This window comes from Lichenostomus cassidix, chromosome 23, assembly GCF_008360975.1.
Source record: "Lichenostomus cassidix isolate B80296 chromosome 23, HeHo_3.0, whole genome shotgun sequence".
Classification (NCBI taxonomy): domain Eukaryota; kingdom Metazoa; phylum Chordata; class Aves; order Passeriformes; family Meliphagidae; genus Lichenostomus; species Lichenostomus cassidix.
In genome coordinates this window covers 4,119,772-4,139,648 of record NC_139503.1, presented here as the reverse complement: position 1 = coordinate 4,139,648, position 19,877 = coordinate 4,119,772, and the positions used below count along the sequence as shown (strand labels likewise).

Genomic DNA, 19,877 nt, shown 5'->3' with positions numbered 1-19,877 from the left:
TTTAATGTAATTTTTACTCCAAACCACAGAACAGATTCCAACAGGAGTGGATATCTTGCTCAGCCACTGCCCAGCTGCCAGCAGATCCTCAGGGCCAGGTTTCAGGCCATGCCATGATACAGATGACCGCGTTTGCTATTAAAAGCCTCCACTCTGCACCCGAGGAAATCCTCAAGCAGTGCTGACCCCATCTGCCAGCCTGTGAGCCTCTGAGCAGCCAGGGATTGGCCGAGGCCAATCCCGGCCATACGGGAGAGGTTCACCTCCACGTCAGACACGGCACCTCCAGCACAACATCAACACAGACGCACAAAGTCACGTTACAGCTCAACGTGGCTCCGTGCCGGGTTCACATCTGCCCTCCCTCGCTCCCAAACTCAGCACTCGAGTTCAACCAGGTGCAGGGAGGCAACTCACACTGTCCTGTCCGATACTCTCAGCACAGAGGAAGAGCTTGCTTCAAGTTCTGAAGTGCCCACAAACAGCTTACTCCATCTCCAAGGGGTTTTGGAGAGTGGATATAGAAATGCAAGCCCTTGGATGGCTGCTACTATCCGGTGAGCACCTAAACCATGGCTGCAGGGATCAGGTCACAGAGGTCACATACAGCTGCCTGAATACCTGGTGATGTTTCCAGGCATCAGTCCACCCCACTACTCCACACAAAGCTGAGGTCAGTGCCAATACTGCGTTCTCCAGGCCCTAAGGCAACTTAGAGCTTCCCCATAGCTGCCCTGTGCTGCCTTGTTAACGACACCTACCTGAAATGCCACTGCAGTCAATTCCAGAGGCTCCCAGCACACACCAAGCCTCACATCCCCTCCTTAAACTCAGCTCTGGTCAACTGTGGCCAGATATAATTATCTACATGAAAGGCACTCAAAGCCGCCTCTAATAAGAGGATGGATTAATGCCGTCAGGCTGGGGTTCCTGCTCCTGTTTTGCTGCTTTCCAGGGCTCAAAAACTTGCCTCACATTAAGTGGACCAGCAAGAACTTCACCTCATTCCTCGTTACCAAACCTAGCTTTCCCAGGAATGGCAGGAAAAGTCAAGTTTCTCAGTCATCTATCCATAAACAGGAGCGGAGAACATTTTGACGGGATTTGTTCATTTAATTGAATAGCAATGGGGGCTTTATTTGTATTGGCAAAGGGCTTAGGGTGAGAGAACGGAGGAGCAAGGGCAGGCCTCATGCCCCAAAACACTTCTCAGAGGCCAGGAAACATGTCAACATCGAGCCTATGGCCTTACACAGGCCAGGATGGGCCTGAGGTGTAGCCTCAGCATCCTCCCAGGGAGGTTCCTAGCTGCCCCAAATTGCCAGGAAGTCACCATCAGCCTGGGAGACACACCACAAGACACCCCAAGTTCCTTTCAAGCCTATTCTCCTAATTCTGCCAATGAGCAGCAGCTTTGGAGCCTTCATGGAGCCTCAGGGTCCAACTCGAGGGGGCTCAGACAGCACAAAGCTGTTCCGACAGAGCATTTCTGTCTCAACACAGACCCCGAGCCGGGAGCCCAGATGGTGGTTGTGTGAGCCCTGCCCACGGTGCCCCATCCTCATCTGGTAGTCCAGGATTTTCTCGGGGGGCATCAGGAGGGGACTAGACACAAACCATACTAATTGGATAGACAGAGAGTCCTGCAGCCCTACAAAGCTGCAAAGCAGCTGCTCAGAACCTCTTGTGAACCACAAAAATAGTTTCATCTATGGAGCGTGGATTAAACACCACAAACACCCTTTTCTTCCCTCTGTGCAAAGTGCATTTTGCCCCACTGCGGTCCCAAAACAAAATCCAGCCCCACAGACCAAACCAGGAAATTTAGCAAACTTTGAGCACAAACAATAGCAGGAAGATTTTCCAGACCTTCAAGCTTGTTTGGCAAGTCCCAGATTATGTAAAGTACTGCTTTGCCATTGTCGGGGAAGCTGTGCCCGGTGGCAGAGCCAGCTAGCACCACACTGCCCACCCGGCACTGCCTGTACCCAGCAAAGGCAGCAGGGCTTGTGCAACACCACTAACTCCTTCCCAGGCATTTCCACTGCAGCAGCCACTGCCTTTCATTTTACACCTCATTGTTATGTGATTAATCATCTTCTCAGGGTCCAGGTTTGTTTCCCAGCCCATCCTGCCCAGTTTGGTGCTCTGGACGAAGAGTCTCCTTTGTGTCTACAGGGAGGCTTTACCACGGCTGTGCCTAGCAGTGAAGGAGCCCTTTCCACAGCTAAACTAATCCATGGCTTTTCTGCCAGTTGGGCCATGCCGGAGGGCTGAAGCGCTTATCATTGTGCACACATCCTCTGGGAAAACAATACAAGAGCCTGAACTCATTCCACGTTCAGCGCCCAGCTGGAAAAACCCCGTTGGCACCCCTGAGGCAGGCGGGATGGTAGTCGGCATGCCTAGTACTCAGCTTCACGCATGATCCGTGTCCCCTGGCAATGGCCTCGCACATGGTCCCAGTGCATTTACCTAATTAAGACTTAATGAAGTGGGGAGATCTATTGTGGGCCTGGCAAGGGAGCAGATGTGCCCTCTGAACTCGGCCACTGCCAAGGAAAGCGCACTGCTGTCTCCAGGGTGAATCAGCAGGAAAAGCTCAGGCTGGGATGCTCAGCCCTGCAAATTCCAGACTCTGCTGCTTTCTCAGAGCAGAGACGGAAAATGCTCTGGTCATCAGCAGCCTCTAGTGGGGAGAGGTGGGCAGCTGGGATGGTTGCTTCGGCCAGACCCCAAAGCCCCAGCCAGCCCACCCTGGCTGTCCCAAACAGCCCCAGCCCACCCTGGTTGTCCCCACCAGCCCCAGCCTACCTGGGCTGTCCCCACCAGCTCAGAAGTGGATGGCATGACAAAGTCCCAATGTCACGGCTTGAGGGACCTGAACCATCACGGCCTCCCTGGGATGTGTGAGACTGCTTATCCCCTGGGTGCTGTCCCAGGCTAAACAGGGACAACCAACTGCAGCTCCTCCTGGTGAATCCCAACTCAGCTCACACAAACCACTGCATGACTCAAAACTCATAAAAGGACAACCGAGATATCCCCCTCCTTCCTGGGCAGCTCACTGAGAGAGACCTCCAGGCTAACAGTGGACAAGTCCCTCCCCCACTTCCCAAATCACACTTCAGCTCCCACACCTCCAACCGCAGCATCCAGCATGGCCAAGAGCCAATTATGACCCCAAACTTCCAGCCACCACGGCCTCGAGCCCCTTCCTGCAGCCGGGAACACAAAGGTGAAACACTGCCCAGCAGAGACAGGACGATTCCTGCTCTCCGGGGCAGGGACCACCTGCAGCCTGCCCTGCCCTCCGGGGAATAGCGGGGGAGGGAGCTCAGAAAAACCATGCTATACATTAAATCAATAACATAACCTCAGAGTGCCCTGCTCGGGGATGTTTTGCCTTCCCTCTGAGAGATCCTCCCCTCCCCGTTGGCTCCGAAAGGACCGTGCCAGCCCGGGGGGACGCGCGGTGCGGAGCGATGCGGCTGCAGGCAATTCCAGCAGTTGCCAGGCTGAGCGCCGGGAAGAGGGAGCCTCATCCCAGCAGCACCGCTGCGGATGAGAAGGCACTTTCTCTCCTCAGCAGGTTTCAAACCCTCTCGGGAAGGCCTGAAGTTTCTCCTAAGCGTGAGGAATAGTGAAGTGAAGGGACAGGGGAGCCCCACAACCACAGAACAGGTTGAGCCCCACCATGGGAACCAGTTTGATGCACAGATCAACTTTTTGCTGCTGCTGACTCGCCGTTACCATCACCACAGGCAGAAGCAGCGTGTGCCCCACTTTTTGCAAGAAACTGAGGGGCTGCCAGCGCCATGAGCTGGAGGAGACCCAAGTCTATACAGGCCCCAGAACTGGGAGAGGAACTGTACTCCTGGGGGGATGCAAATTGCTCCACAAGTTTCAGCTGCCTCCTCTCAGAGACAGGCATGGTGTAGCTGCATCACCATGGGCACAGCGGGCATGCACGAGCAGGGCAATGGCTCAGAGGAAGGCTTAAGTCAAACACGGAACCTCGGTCCCATGTCACCCCAACTCCGGTGTAAATTACTCCCATGGACTAACCGGTTTAGTCTGGCAGAAAGAGGATGCAGAAGGGACCTGACTCCAGCTCTCTCCTGCAGCTGCATCTGTGCCTTTGCTAAGCTTTAGGGGAGCAGCACAGGGGTGGTGAAGGTTCTGGGATGCACCCTGCAAGAACCCCAGGGTGACTTCTGTCCCACGAGGCAGCAGAGATTCTCTGCACCGTAGTCTTTCCCATGCCGGCCCTTGGCTCCAGCTCGGCTGGTGCCACTGCCGGGCAGTGGCAGAGCATGTGTGACATGTGGCAGTGCCGGGGGCCGACGGTGCACCCCAAACCTCAGCCCCGTGCACCTCGCATGTCCTGACCGCATGCAGGACACGTGTGACCGATATCAGCCCCACACTGCCCGGCCCCCGGCTCAGCCCCACCGCGGCTCCTCCTGCACACACGAACAGCAGAGCAAATGTTGGTTTTCTCCATGCGGGAGCCTCGGCGTAAGTCAATCCTCGGGCTCGGAGGCGGCTGCCGGCAGCGCCGAGCCAAGGCACACCCCTCCATTGCAACACAGCCCTAAAGATAGTCACTGTCCCCCGCTGTCCCCTGCCACCCCGCCAGCCGCTCGGACCCCGCCAGGGAGCGGGGAAGGCAGACGCCACCGGCACAGGCTAACGAGCAGCTTCACCAGCCCCTCGTCCCACCGCGACTGCCGGAGGGCGAAATTCAGGAAAGGAAGAGACTGCAGGAACAGCCAGGCACGCCGCACACGCCTCGGGTTGCAACATCAGCGCTCAGCGTCCCCGTCGAGGAGGAGACGTGAAGACATCGACCCTCCCACGGGCGTGGGGAAGTCGCTGGGAGGTTTCAGAGCGGCCCCGAGCGGCGCCAGGACAGGGATCGAGCAGCCCCTCCGCCCCGAGCTCTGCCCCTGCCGCCGGCTTTGGGAACAGTCCCGGCGGGGTCTGCGGGAGAGGGGAGACCGCGGCCGCCCGAAGCCACAGGCTGAGCTGCTGCGCCTCGGGCACAGCCCCAGCAACACCGACTGCTCCGAGAACCAGAGCTGGACCCAAGCGCCAAAGCGGGAGCTGCCACCTCCCAGGAAGAGACACCAGTGCTGCTGCTGACTGTGGGGTGCAGGGGGACCCCACTGCTCGAGGCTGCACCTGCCTTTCCCCTCCACTGCATCAGCGGAAACAACACTACGGGGGGAACATCCAAGCCCCAGGGTTGGCACTCCCCGTGGGGCAGGGCCCGATCCACCTCCTGAGCATGAACCCACTATGGGCCTCCTCAGAGCACCCCAGCCCTCCCACCCCACATCCTCCCCCTCAGCCCCTCTCAGATTCCTAGGACAGCCCTAGTGCACCCCATTCCCCCCACACCCGGCCTGATCCTACTGGGGATCCCCTGACTCCAGAGCACCTCACTTCCCTTCTACCCTATATGCTTCCTGAGAGCACTGCAGGTGCCTCCCTGGTCTCCCCCAGCCCTTGAACATCTCCCATTTTTCCATAACCCCCTGCTCCACACCTCAGCCACTGTGGATCCCCCATACCTAGACTGACACTCCCACACCCCTAAAACCCTGAGCACCCTGAAACACCTCACATCCAGCTTGACCTCTACGGGTGCCCCTGGCTCCCGCAGCCCCAGGTCACCCCACACCCAGCCTGACCCCACCGGAGACCCTCCACTTCACAGCACCCCATATCCCCTGGTAACCCCCCACTCCATAACCATAACCATAACCACACTGAGCCCCCGTGTGCCTCCCCAGCACCACAACTCCTCCTGTGACCCCACACCCGATGACCACACTGAACCACCACGGGCCCCTCTAGTGAGGCTGAAATCCTCCAGAACCTGCCTGACCCCTATACCCCTCCCGAGCACCCCAGGATCCCCACAGCCCCCCGCACCCCATAACCTGCCTGACCCCTACAGCCCCCCAATCCGCCCCCCAAAACCTCCCTGACCCCACAGCAGGCTTGACACCCGCGGGACCTCCACTCCCACCCGTGACCCCCAACCCCCCCGCTCACCGGGGCGCCGCTCCGCTCCGCGCTGCCTCCACCTGCACCGCCGGCCCCGCCCCCTCTGACGTCACAGCATAGCCCCGCCCCCTCGCCGCCGGCCGCGCCCACTGGCTGCCGCCCCCGCCCGTCAGCGCGCCGAGGGGGCGTGGCCGGCGCGCGCCGCTGCAGTGGGCGGGGCCTGCAGGTGACGGGAGGGGGCGGGGACAGGAGATTCCCCCCAGCGCCCCCGTGACGTCACAGGCCCGTATAAGGAGAAGTGCCCCCGCGGGTTCCCCCCGCGCCGCGGCACAGCCCCCAGCCGCCCCCAAAACCGGCAGAATCGGGGCCTCGGTCGGTTTTTTTTGCTCATTTTCACTGCTTTCCTAGGTTTTCTTAGGGAAAACCCCGTCGCTGCCGTGGGCTGGAGGAGCCAGGGGTGTCCCCGTGCTGTACGGACCGCGGGAGGCTGCGGCGTGGCCGGAGCTGATAAGGGCGTCGCGGTCACCGAGGTGCCCCCAAACCCGAGCCCATGGCTGCGGCCACGCCCGGGTTATCGGTGCCGCGCAGGCGGCGGCCGCGGAGATAAGGGGGAGCAGGACGGGATGGAGGTGGCCGCAGGATGGAACTTGGCCCCAGCACCGAGACCCTCGCTGCCCTCTCCGCTGTCCTGGCAGTGTTCTCCGCTGTCCTGGCGGCGGCACTGGGTGCCGGGACTGGGCAGGAGCAGGTGGGTGCTGCCCGGGGTCACTCTCAGCAGCCGGGTCACCCCAGCACCCCAGGGACCCTGCACGCCCTGCACCCTGCCCTGGGCACGGGGTGTCCCCATAGGGAGGTGCCTGGTGCCATCTAATGGTCACCGCCCTGGGACACTGGCGAGGAGCCTCACCGAGCGTCCCCCGCTGCCTCTCCCAGGGCCTCTGCAGCCTCCAGAGATCCGGGCATGGAACCTGCCCCGAGCTCAGCCCCGCAACACCCCGCAGCTCCAGCCTGACACGGGTTTGTTCCCCATCACCTGCCCCTCCCTGCAAGCCCTAAGCCTTCCCCGGCGAGAAGCAAGGTTTGGGGGCAGGAAGAGCCTGTCGCCCCTGCCGCCGTGCCGGGGTGGGAGAGGGGGGAGTCCCTGGCTAATGTGATGAGAGGGGGATGAATCCATAAGCTGTTAAGCCACTGCAAAGCCCCTCGCGTTCTGGCCCCGTTATCACCGACTTCTGCTCACATCTGCTCCCGGGGTTATTTTTAATCGGGTATTAAGGACTTGTGGGTCCTTCAGCAGGCGGAGGGAGGCTCTGCTTGTCCTCCCCCCAGGCAGTGGAGGGAGGAGCCGTGTTTTGTGGGCTGCAGAAGTGCCTGTGAAACGCTAACATCAATCCTGCTGCTATTTGGGAAGGGCAAAAGAACCCCCTGTCACCCTCCTGCCCTCCAGCACCCAGCCATCAGCTCTCCAGAGGGTTCCCAGCACTGGTCCCAGCAGGCTGGTAGCACTGGGGAAAGGTCAGAGGGGGAGCCAGACAGGAGCCTCACACAAAGTGATGAGTTCAGGGATATAAAAAATAAAGATATATTTATTAGCGTTGAGTAAAGTGCAACCTCAGCATGGTTTGAGGCACAGCAGGAGAGAAGCTCAGCAGGGGGAAACAGCCTGAGCAGTGCTGTGCCAATGGGATACTGGGACTGTACAAAGGCCTTAAAAACAGAAACAACATCAGATAAATTATTTACAGCTCAAATCGATTACAGGAGGCTGAAGGCTCATCAGCTGCCACAGGCTGACAGAAAGAAGAGGGGCTGGGCTGGGATGTGGGCCCTGAGCTGGTGTGTCAGCAGAGTCTGGAGATTCAGAGCAGCAGCTGGGGACAGCTGGGACTGTCCCTTGGCATCAGGCTCTGATTTGGGGCAGGAAGATACGGTGAGATGAAGCCTTGGGGCTGCTGCTCCTGCCTGGCTGGACCAGGAATTCTTCATGATTTCCAATAGTCTAAGCAGGGATGATTTGAGAAACAGGATCAGGTCCTGTACCTGGATGTTTCTGCTAAAAATCAGAAGATTTTTCCACACCTGACAAGACCTCAGCAGTCCCACAGAGGTGTCAAGGTGCTTCTGGACACACCACTGGCACAGGCCTCTGGTGGCCTTTCCTGGAGCTATGGACTGGCAATGGGGTGTCTAATGGCACAGAGACTCTGCCAGGTGTGTGGCCAGGAGGGAATCCCACCTCTGGAGACTCCAGTGCCAACAGCTCTGCATGGCACTGCCTCAGTAACTCCAGAAGGGATCTGCTCCATTTACAAATAGGAGAATTTCTCTTGCCAGTGCCTTAAAATCTCCAGGGAGAGCAGAGCTGAACAGTGTTCCTCCTACTTACAAACATCCAGAGCAAAGACTTCAGAGCTGAAATAGCTGCAGCCTCACTGTGCATGTGTGAGCTGGTGGGCTCCAGTCCCTCTCCCACCCCAGAGCCATTTCTGACAAGCTTATGAAGAAATTCCTCCCTGTAAGGGCAGTGAGGCCCTGGCACAGGTTGTCCAGAAAAGCTGGGGCTTTTCTGGATCCCTGGGATAGTCCAAGGCCAGGTTGGACAGGGCTTGGAGCAGCCTGGGATAGTGGAAGGTGTCCCTGCCCATGGCAGAGGGTTGAAATGACATAAGCTTTAAATTCCCTTCCAACCCAAGCCACTCCATGGTTCTTTGAAATGCTCATCAAGGCACTAACAGCTGCCCAGGGCAGCACCTGCAGGGGATGTGTCTTGGAGTGGCAGCCTAGCCCATCCCCAGTTCATGCTGGAAGAACTCCTAGAGTCTGGATCAGGAACTGTGCTCTGGGCTGGAGCCACATCACTTTGATCCACTCTCCCCTCTGGCCAGTGGGAATACAGAACAAGTTTGCAGCTCAAGCCTGATTCTGGTTCCTTCACTGACCTTTGCACCCCCATGGGTGGGAATCAGGGGGCTGGGCAGCTGGGGCTCTCCCCCTCAGCTCGTTGGAAAAACCACTGGAACCCCTGGTGTTGCTGTGGAAAGCACTGCTGAGGGGGAAGAGGCTGCATCATCCCAGGACACAGCCAGGAAACCACAGCAGACACCTCGGGTCTGGCAGCACAGGGCTATTGCCGCTCAGCCTTGACGTGGTCTCCGATCATCCGGCGGTGATACGTGGCCAGGAAGATGTCATTGTCCCGGGGGCAGTCATAGTGGCAGGAGCACACCTTGATGAACATCATCTTTCTCTGGAAGGAATCCCCCTCAGGGCAGCGGAACTCCACATCCACAGTGCTGCTGAGGAAGGGGGTGCAGCAGCGCCCGTCCGAGCAGCTGCCGCAGAACCGGGGCCGGTAGGAGCGCGTGCTGGTGCACCCCGAGAACTCAAAGTGGAGCCTCTGGCGCTGCTTTGGGGTCCTCACACACTTCTTCCCCTTCTAGGGAGAGAGAGGATGGATTAAAACGGACATGACAGCAAAGATGCATTGTGCTCCAACCCCATCGCTGGGCAATGGGACACAAAGTGGAAGCACAGAGCGAACCCAGTGAACCAGAAGCATTCCCAAAGTTGTCCCTGACATTTGGGGTGCCATGTCACCTCTCCTCCAGCACCATACCTTGGTTTTCTCCACGGAGAAGTTGCAGGGCCGGACCATGCAGAGCCTGGTCTCCTTCTGCAGGCGGCACTGGGGGTTGTCATTGGTCACCCGGGTGGAGATGCCCATTCCGCAGCTCCGGGAGCACATGCTCCACTCTGTGGTCTGCACCAGGCAGTTCTCCTGCAGGTTGTTGAGCTCTGGCTTGTGAGCTGGATCCTCCCTGAACACTGAGCCATGAGAAAGAGACACGGGGAAAGGCTCAGGGCTTGGGACAAAGCATGGCAGCTCCATGGCTGCTCCCAACTCAGTCTAACACTTCAGGAGCAGCAGCAAAGGTCTGCCCCATCTCATGAGATGCTTGGCCTCTCAGCAGGAGGAGGATGCAGGTGAGAAGGAGCTGTTTGCTACACAGCTCAACTCCAGCCAGGTCTGCTGTGGCACTTCAGGACACAGGAACCTTTCCATGGTGCCACTGAGGTCTCACCTTGCATTGGGTCTGGCTGAGCTGGAGTTGATGTTCCCAGAGCAGCCCTCCCAGTGCTGTGCTCTGCAGTGGGAGCTGGAAAGGTGTTGATAACACACCAGTGGTTTTGGCTACTGCTGGGCAGGGCTGGCACAGCATCAGTGCTGACTCTCCAACATTCCCTCCTGATCAAGGGGCTGGGAGTGGACAAGATCCTGGGAGTGGACACAGTCAGGACAGCTGACCCAAATTCACCAAAGGAATATCCCAGACCACAAGATGTCAGTCCAGATATAAAAGCTAAGGAAAGGAGGAGGAAGGTAGGGGGTATTCACTATTTACATTGTTTGCCTTCTGGTGCAACTGCTCCATGTGCTGAAGCTCTGCTTCCCAGGAAGTGTCAGGACACCACTTGATGATGGGAAGTAAATAATAAACCTATTTTTTGTCTCGTTGCTTGTGCAAATGCAAACTTTCACTTTTGCTTTAGTAGACTGCCTTATCTCAACCTATAATCACTTTCCATCTTATTTTTCCCCCCCTGTCTAGCTGGGAAGAGGAGTGATAGAGCAGCTGGGTGGGCTGGATGTGGTGTTGCAGCCCAACACTTGGTACCAAACCCCACCACAATGACGCCCAAAGCCACCACCATCTCCAAACCACTCAGTGCCCTTCTTCCCCAGCCAACAGCTCCCAGCCTCATCCCCACTGACCCGCCATGGCCGTTCCAAAGCCATTCTCCTTGCTGCCCTCCTCACACACCCACTCCTCGCAGCACTTGTTGTGGAGCTTCACCCTCCTGGGGTTGGGGCACTCTGGGGACGGCAGGCGCAGGTCGTCGGAGCACAGCGGGATGCAGCCGATGGCTCCATCCATGCAGATGCACTGCAGCTTGCAGGTGGGCTGGAAACTCTCCCCGTTGAGGTAGATCTTGCCTAGCAGGTCGCATGTCGCTCCCTCGTGAGCTGCGGGAGGAAGAGGAGGAGAAGGAGGAGTGAGCTGAAGGGTGAAGCTTTGCCTTGGGGACACAGAGCTCCTGAGCAGGGACAGAGCCACCCTCCCCTGCTCTGCCATGCCAGTGCTGGATGTCTCACATTTCCCTCCCTGGATCAAGGCTGCTCCTGACACTGATTTTGCAGAAGTGCTGATCCTCCCAAAATTCTCCAGACAAATTCCTTCCCCACTCGGATGAGCTATTAAGTGTGAATTTGTCTTCAGAGCCTGCAAAGAGCCTGTTTGCCTGTCAGAGCTCCTCCCAGCCAGCTCAGAGTGAGCAATCAGTGCTGCTGTGCAAGACACATTCCCAACATGGCACATGAGTGTGGCTTTGCTCCTCAATACCCCTGAGTGACCAAAAGGCAATGCTCTCCTACAAACAGCATTTCTCCAATGGCAGATGTACCTACAAAGGAAAATGACACTTTGGCGTGGTGACCTTTTCGGCCCCTCTGTGATGCACTAATCTTTTTTACCTTCCAGCCCCAATTTTTTCTAGTCCTCTCCCTTCTGATCTCTGGATCTATCATCTCCAGCCCTCCTACCAGTCTTTCCCTCCCTCCCAATAAAACTTAAATGGGCCAAAAAAAGGAAACTCAGCAATATCTGACACAGAACAGCAACCTTTACTCTGCAGGCATGACAACACTCCCAAGTTCTTATATCTGCATTAGCCAGAGCTTTCCCAGTGGAAGTCTTTCAGCAGAAATCTCTCACCTGATTAAGATCAGGAATGTTTTCCAGAAGAACCAACTGAACTATTTCACTTTGATATGAAAGATTTCCTTTATGCTCAACCGAAATACTCATGGAATAATATCCATAGAGGGAAGCGTTTTGCTCTGGTAATTATTTTAGATACTATAAAGATCAAGATGAAATATTTTGATAGAATGGAAGTGGAAAGTTTCAACACAGTCAAATGAGTATTCTAAATAAGTCATGGAAAGTTTTGAGATCTTTTTTTATATATTTATATATACATTTTAAAGGTATTTTTTTTCTCTCAGCCTGAAATTAAATGTTGAAATGTCAGAGTTGCTAATAGGACAGAAATCCTGATTTTGGACAGTTTTCAGCAGCTGCTGCTTTCTGCAATCCTGAACCTTAAAAAAAAAACCCATTTAAAAAATCCATGCAACCCTCTGTGGGGAAGTTACCAAAAGGAAGGATTTTTGGCTGCTTGTGGAGGCTTCCCAGGAAACCTGATCTTTTCCCCTTAGTGCTGCTCACCCAGGGGACACTGTTTCAGACAGGAAATGTTTGAACCAAACAAGAAGGGAGAATCTCTTTCCATCCCATCCCTATCCCTTGAGGGGACACAAATCCTTCCAGACTGTTCCTATCCAGACCTGCATCTCAACTTGCCATCTTTTCAAGGTCATTGGGATAAAAATACTCCTTTATATGTTTCAAAATCCTCACTTTTTCCATCAAAGTGGAAGCTCTCCATCCACCCTCCCTCCACACAACAGTTTACACTTATTTTTAAACACTCTTTCCCTGTTTTTCAGCCTGAGCTCTGTCCCATCCCTCTGAGTGGATCGTGCTGTTCCCTCTCCTCCCAAGGAATGACAGACCAGTCCAGGGGTTGATTCTGTTTCCCAAACTCACTCACTCTGTTGTGCCCTCCATCACCCTCCATCACTTCCTTTTCCCACATTTTGGAGCCTTAATTGGATCAGAACAGTGGGAAAAAGGTGTTTGAGGATGGCTGATGCCAGGCAGAGCTGGGGAATAAAGAGCTGGATCACTCCACTTGATTTTCCTCTAGATCAAAATAATTTCTGCTTGCTTTAGAAATAAAAAAAAAAAAATAAAAAAGATTTTTCTTTTCTGGATGAAAAGAGGCATCAGGAGAGAAAGCAGTTTCTGCATTTGTGTTTACCTGGCTCAGGAATTCTCATGTTCCACACAGACACAATGTGGTGAAGGAGTTATTCAGCTCTTCCCACCCACATGCTACAGCCAGAAATACACTTTGCCTCTTGCACAGAAGCAGCCAAGTGCAGAACACCCATCCCTGGCACAAGGCAGAGGGATTTGGGGTGGGATATCCCACGGAAAAGTACTTTCAGCAAGAGATCAGAGTGCTGATATTTACCCACAGGGATTGAGGATGTCCCCCGAGGATGTCACAGGACACAGGAGATTCCCACAGCCCCCCTGATGCCTTTGGAGCTGTGGGAAGCCAGCTGTAGGTGTGCCAGGGTGTGGTGTTTTTTTAAGGGCACACATGGACTCCACCATGGTATGGCAAAGACACTTTATTGTAAAAATCCAGAGTTCTTAACCGTTAGTTTGTTCTGAGTTTCCATCCTTGTGAGGCACAACAAATGTGTTTAACCAACACCACAGAGCAGATAGGAACAGCATCAGGTGTGACCAACCACAGCCCCACTGGGAGCACTGATTGTTCTAATAATGGTTTTACAATTCTGGAACTTGTTTTTCACCTCTAGTTCAGCTGAGTCATTCCCAGAATGCTTTTCTAGTTAGCCAAAGGAACAGAAATGAGCAAGGATTTCACAAGGGCAGCAAAGCCCTCACTTTGCAAGGTCTTTCTGCTCCACACCACCAGGGGATCTGCTGCTCTCACAGCTGGCATTGATCTCCCAGCACCACCCTGGATAAAGCTCTAAGGATATTCTGATGGAAGCACCACGGAAAAGCCACACAAGGACAGAACACACACAGCTCTCACCTAGGCAGATCCCACTGCCTCTGTGGATTTTGGAGAAGTCACAGTAGAGTCCCTTGTGATGGTCGCAGGGCCTGTGCAGGGAGCAGAGCTCACCCAGCTGCCTGGCACACACCTTGCAGCAGCCACAGCCATCCCACACGTGGCTGGTACCTGCAGGGCACTCCAGAGCCTGCGAGGGACACTGGCATGGGAACGTGCAGCCCTGGGGTTCTACCTGGAAGGCAAAAATCCACAGAGAGAATAAGTTTCCCGCAAGGCAGCTGGGCAGGGAGAGGAAAAACACAGCTTGTCTGCAAGCACAGACACCCCAGAGACTGGGGAGACAGCCCTGCTGCAGAGGGTGTGTGCAGCTCCCAAGGGCTCACAGGAATCATGTTTTCCTCATCCCTATTTCATCTGGAGCTCAAGGGGAAAAGAGGAAAAAGATGCCTCCAGGAAGCAGAGCCAAAACAAACAGGACAAGCAGTAGCTCAGAGTCCCCTGGGCAGTTCAACCTCCACTTCCCTGGAAGCAATAAAGTAGTAATTATTAACAGCAAGGAACTCCAGCTTTTACACAGCACAAACATCAAAGTCTCTGCAGCAGCGTCATACCCAGGGGAAGCTGGAAAAACAATGCACACAGTGACAGGATTTGCCCAAAGCCAGGCAGTGGGACTGTGGGGATGCTGGAAACCAACCCAGAAGCTCCCGAGTCCTGTTTTGTTCCCCAGATCTCAAACTTTATTCCTTATTGCATGTGCCCTCTCCTTTCCATTTTCCAAGGATCACAGCACAACCAACCTTCCTTGGGACCTTGTGACTGCACAGCTGCCCCACTTTGGCAGTGTTTCACTGGATCTTGAAACCCACCCTTGGCTTTAGGACACTTCAGACACTAAACAGAGACCCAGCTATGGCTGAAGGGGTTTACCTGCTATGGAAAACCCAGATGTATCCAGCATCTCAGCCACTGAGTGTGTGTCATCCCTGTCCTGCCTCAGCTCAGAGCAGGAACATCAGCTCAGCTCTGGCTGTGCCCAGATTTGCACAAGATGTAACACCCTGAGGGTGAACAGTGCAGATTATGTGGTCTCTAGAGATCCTCCAAAACCTCCTCAGAAACATCAGAGACAACTCCAGCCTGGTTTTCTGTTCAGATCCTGCCCATCCAAACTCCTCCTTGCCCCATTCCACACACCACTCTGGACATGGCTGAGCTCCCACCCAGGGCTGACACAACCCTGATGTCGCTGTTGAGCAGCTAGCAGAGTAATGAATGCATCGGTTCTCAGTGGCAAGAAGGAATGACCTTTATTGTTTTGATTTCATCACATTTATAGAGTTCTCAAAAGTCACCCAGATTGGTCAGTCAGAAGCCTTCCCCCAGGCCTGATTGGCCAGGCCTGCACTGCCCAAGTTCTGGGACACTGTTCCAAAACATCCAAACTTTATCTTTATTTACAAAACACAAGAAAACTTCCCATGGGAAAAACTGTGCTAGCCACACCCTCACACACGGATGATGTCCCAAAACACTCTGGGATCCAGCACTGCTGTGAGCAGGGTGGAGAGTGAAGCATCTAATGGGGCAGACCCCTCCTGCTGTCACCCCAGGAGAGTGGCAGCTGAGGTGGAAATACCCCTGAGGGCAGCAGGAAGGGGGACACACACTTGGAAAAGGTCAAAAAATAGATCTTGTTATGGCTCTGTTTGCACTTGCCAGATCCCATCCAGCCCTCACTTGTGAAACAGCTTCCTTGGATATTGTGTTTGTCACCAATCACAGTACAAAAACTTTTCCAGTTGTTTTGAGTGTTGCTCTGACTTTAGCTCATGTGGGGTCAGAAGGTGCCAACTGCTTGGTACAGTTTTGTCACCAACACAGCACTTGTGGACTGAGATTGGGCTGAACCTTCCCTCAAAGTCATGGAATACCCCAAGGACCCACAAGGATCATGCAGTCCAGCTCCTGGCTCTGCACAGGACAGCCCAGCAATCCCACCCTGTGCCCAAGAGTGCTGTCCAAACCCTCCTGGAGCTCTGGCAGCCTCCAGGCTGTGCCCATTCCCTGGGAAGAACCTTTCCTGATCTCCATCTAAATCACTCCTGACACAGCTCCAGCCTTTCTCTCCTATGATCCCGAGGGGTAACTCCTCCCAGAGTCTCCCTGCTCAGCAGGAATCAGCATAATTCTCCTGGATAACTAGCACAAAGCATTTTGGAAACAAGGCTCTCCTGCCTGCAGCCCAGCTGTTCCCAGCTGACTGTCCTGGAGCCTCTCACCAGGACCTGGCATGTCCCAGGAATCAATTCCTGACTGCTGAAATGCATTAAAAGAACTAAAAATACAGAAATCTTCCCCACTTTTTTCCATGTAGGCAGCTGCTGGAGCTGCCAAGGAACGTGTTATTCAGCCCCAGATGAGTGGGGGGAGGTATGGGAGATTACACAAGAGACAAAGCATTCCTAACACAGGATCTATATTAAGATGCAATCCGTGCACTTAAGGAAAAATAATGGTAACAAGCATTTTCCAATACAGTGTCAGCCACAGGCCATAGAAACACTCTCAAAATAGCTCTCCTGCTGAAATCCAAACCAAAACAAGCTCTTTTGGGCTAACAGAATGCAACTGTTTTAAACCCAACTTAGTTTTCCCATCCCTGGAAGTGTCCAAAGCCAGGTTGGACAGGGCTTGGAGCAAGCTGGGACAGTGGAAGATGTCCCTGCCCATGGAACTGGATGGGATTTAAGGTTCCTTCCAACCCAAACCTTTCCATGATTCTACAGTTCTGTATGTTTTCTTCCCCACCCTCATTAATCATTGCTGCCACTAGTTCTTTCCTTAATAACTTACCCACACAAACCAGCCCACCTGGTTTTACCTCCTGTGCACAGCAGCTTCACTTCTTCACTGTATCACAGCTGCTTTTCAGCAGGAGAACATCTGGATTCAGCTCTCTGGTGTGTCAGAGACCAGCTGGGTGACCCTGCACCCACCTCTGCTGTGCATCAGCTCAAAAGCCCAATTCATCATGATTTTCAGGACCCTTTCAAATCCTCCCAGACACTCCCCCAGTCAGCTCAGATGTGTCTCCCTCCATTCCCCTGGGGGTGTTTGGGCTCCTGTTTGTTAGTTTTATTGCTGAGCAAAGGCAGCCTGAGCTATTTATAACTCCTGCCATTCTGCTAGGCCTGGGAGAGGAGAGAATGAGCTTGAATGGGGTTTGGCTCACACACACCCAACAGCACTGAAAAAATGCCTAGCCAGGGAGTCTCTCAAGTTGGGAACAGCTGGGAGAAAGTCAATGCTGGACTGACTTCCTTGAGTCCTCCATTACCGAATTTCCTTTCAGAGAGGCTGAATAGAGGTTTATATTGGTTTTGCACGAAGCACCCTCCACCCTGCATTCTTTCCAAGGGCTGCTTCTGGCTCTTCTGCCCAAAGAATCACCCCAAAACTGCCCCAAAGAACTCTCCAAACTGTTCCCAAGGGCTGCCAGGATTGGAATTCAAGGCTTTGTTGCAAACCCAAGGGTAACACAGAGACCAACACTTCCACATAACCTGCCACTGACCTGGATCCAGAGGGATTCAACTCAGAGAGCATTTTATTTTCTTCCCTCTGCAGGAGGGGTTGCCCCAAAATTCACTTCCACCTTCACTGGGCATGCTCCTGACTTCACTACAGTCTTGACCTGGCTTCTGCTGAGGCTGGCAGAGCATTTCTGTGAACTCTGAGAGCAGCAGAACAGAGCCAATGTCAGCAGTCAAGGCTATGGATTTAAGAAGGTTCTAAAGCCTGGAATGTCAGCTCTCCCTGCTCCTGGCTTGCTGACAGCTCTTGCATCCACCACAGACACCGTGTGTGAAGCTGTGGGACTCCCAGGAGCCCTGAGTGATGGCCAAGCCACCCCAGAAGTGCCAACACTCCAACCAGAAGTTTGCCCTGCTCTGCTCCACTGTGTTCTCCACCTCTGACTCCCCAGAGCCATCTGCTCAGCTGGCAAGCCACAACAAGCTCCCTGCCAGCTGCCAGCACCAAACCCAGTTACCTGCAGGTAAGAAAAAGTGAGAATGTTCTTCCTGCTTCATATTTGCATACAACCTCTTCCCCTGCAGCCTCAGGATGGCATGAGTGCTGGGATGTGAGCTCCCAGCACTGCAGCAGGTCGTGGCACCATCAGGATTTCTCATTCCTGACCAATGTCCACAGGAGCCCAGGGAACCAGCTAAGGGAGCCAAACTGGAGAGGATGTTTCAAAATGTGTTTGGACTGTGCACTCAGAGGGCAGAGAAAGGTGTGTTTTGAGCTGAGCTGGGTGTTTGCAAAGAGCTTTGGGAGGCAGGGGTTAATGGTGCAAGGTAGAAATGATGTGATAAACACCCAGCTGGATCTTTCTGTGCTCCAAGACACAGCAGTTTATCCTTCAAACCCTGAATTTCTGTGGATAACCCCTGCTCTCTCTCCTTTAGAGGCTCTCCAGGCACCTTCCCAAGGCTGCTGCAGCACATTGTACCTCAATTCCTTAGAAGAGACAAGAAGCAGTGACCCCATTGACAGACAGAGCAGGGTGATATGGAGACCTGACCAGGCTGAACCTCAACACAACTCCCACAATAACATAATCCTGGAGCTACTCCTACTTCTGAACAGATTCAGCAATAATAGCTCTCATTTCCTGCCTCAATCCACAAAGCATCACAGAATCATTAAGGTTAGAAAAGACCTCTGGGGTCATTGAACCCAACCTAACGCTCAAAGAAAGCCAAAAGTCACATTTCCGAGGCATTGGGCAGGTTTTGAGGAAACTACCCATTTCAGAGTGACACCCAAGGGTCACACTGGTGGGACTGACTGTCATTGTTTACATGAGCCACATGGTGCTGCCAAAGCTGAGCCAGGGCAAGAACCAAGATGCCCACCCCAAATGGCAGCATTTCCCTTAGGAAATGCCCAGGACAGGAAAGGAGCTGCCACACACTGAGTGCTGCCAGAGAATCCAACAGACCTCACCAGCCTGGAGCTGATTGCCTCTCTCAGCACACCAAGCCCTGCAAGGGGCTCTGTGAACCCAATTTCACTGATCCAAAAGGCACTTACAGCAATTTAATGATGGCAGTGATGTTCCCGAGACTGTTGGCACAAGAGCAGCACACGAATGTCCCAAGAGGAATCAGCTGCTCTCTGAAGCACTTGTATTAACAGGAGAACAGGCACAAATCCTGCTCTGGAGAGGCTGCAGTCTCGTTTTCCCCTCAGCATCACTGCTTTTGGGAGCACACGGGTGGATTCAGTGACAGCTGGGGATTGATGGCGATGGTAACAAATTGGGATACGAGACTGTCACTCTGCAATGACACAAACTCACTGACTTCCCCTCTCTCTGCTCTATTCTCTTCCAGGCCAGGGCTGATTTCTGGCTTCCAGCAGGGAACAAAACCCGCTCCCCTGTGCCAGAGCTCTGAGCTCTGTAGGTGACACACCTGACACGGTGTGCTTTAGCTCCACAGCCACTCGCACCGCTCTGCCGCCAGCGCAGCATCCCTGGGGAATTCGGGAGCAGGTGGCAGCCGGGAAGCCTCTCAGCCCAAAGCCCTCGCATGCATCCAAGCAAGAAGCTGCAGTGCCCCGGCAGAGCGGCTGCAGGGCTCTACATACCCAGCCAGGGGTGAGCAGGAGCAGCAGCAAGGTCCGGGTCATTGTCCCCAGCTTGCCAGGCATCCCGAGCGCTGCGAAGGGCAGAGATCCACCCTGCCGGCTGCTCGCTGCGCTCCTTCGGGGTTTCCCGGCTCTTTGGAGCAATTTGTACATCAGCTTCTCCTTAAATACGCTCTGGAAGGGGCGGGCCCAGCGCTGAGTGACAGGCTGGAGCCGAGCCCAAACGGGTGCGATGAAAAATGCCCAAATTCCAGGGAACACGAGTGGATTCCTGCGGCTCTGGTGGTTACAGGACTGCCACTGCTGCCTGCAGCTTGGTTACCTTCCACGTGGGTGAATCAGACCCCAGTAAAAGCAGGATTATTATTATTTAATAATAATAATAATAATAATAATAATAATAATAATAATAATAATAATAAATTAATAAAAAATATTTTCCTCTTTCTACTTCCCCG

At 54.2% G+C, this 19,877-nt stretch overlaps 1 protein-coding gene across 2 annotated transcripts; it reads right to left on the bottom strand.

Moving 5' to 3' along the window:
- Positions 1-7,583: 7,583 nt before the first annotated feature.
- LOC146427879 (CCN family member 2-like) lies at positions 7,584-19,542 on the bottom strand. 2 transcript variants are annotated; one of them, XM_085081107.1, is made up of 5 exons: positions 19,420-19,542; positions 13,777-13,990; positions 10,790-11,041; positions 9,632-9,840; positions 7,584-9,451 (listed from the first exon to the last, which is right to left on the bottom strand). In XM_085081107.1, exons 1-5 carry the CDS (start codon positions 19,480-19,482, stop codon positions 9,140-9,142), a joined length of 1,050 nt encoding a protein of 349 aa, XP_084937233.1. In that variant the 5' UTR covers positions 19,483-19,542; the 3' UTR covers positions 7,584-9,139. The 2 variants fall into 2 exon arrangements, with proteins under 2 accessions (XP_084937233.1, XP_084937232.1); XM_085081106.1 differs by lacking the exons at positions 13,777-13,990; positions 19,420-19,542 and having other exon boundaries at positions 10,790-12,799.
- Between the last annotated feature and the right edge of the window lie 335 nt (positions 19,543-19,877).

What these genes read in the sequence shown, in the direction of transcription:
- LOC146427879 (XM_085081106.1), bottom strand. Translation starts at nt 11,393, where the DNA reads ATGTGCCATGTTGGGAATGTGTCTTGCACAGCAGCACTGATTGCTCAC. An exon ending in CTTTGGAACGGCCATGGCGG is followed by an intron (nt 9,841 to 10,789) that starts GTCAGTGGGGAT and finishes CTCATGGCTCAG; the next exon opens with TGTTCAGGGAGGATCCAGCT. An exon ending in TCTCCGTGGAGAAAACCAAG is followed by an intron (nt 9,452 to 9,631) that starts GTATGGTGCTGG and finishes CTCTCTCCCTAG; the next exon opens with AAGGGGAAGAAGTGTGTGAG.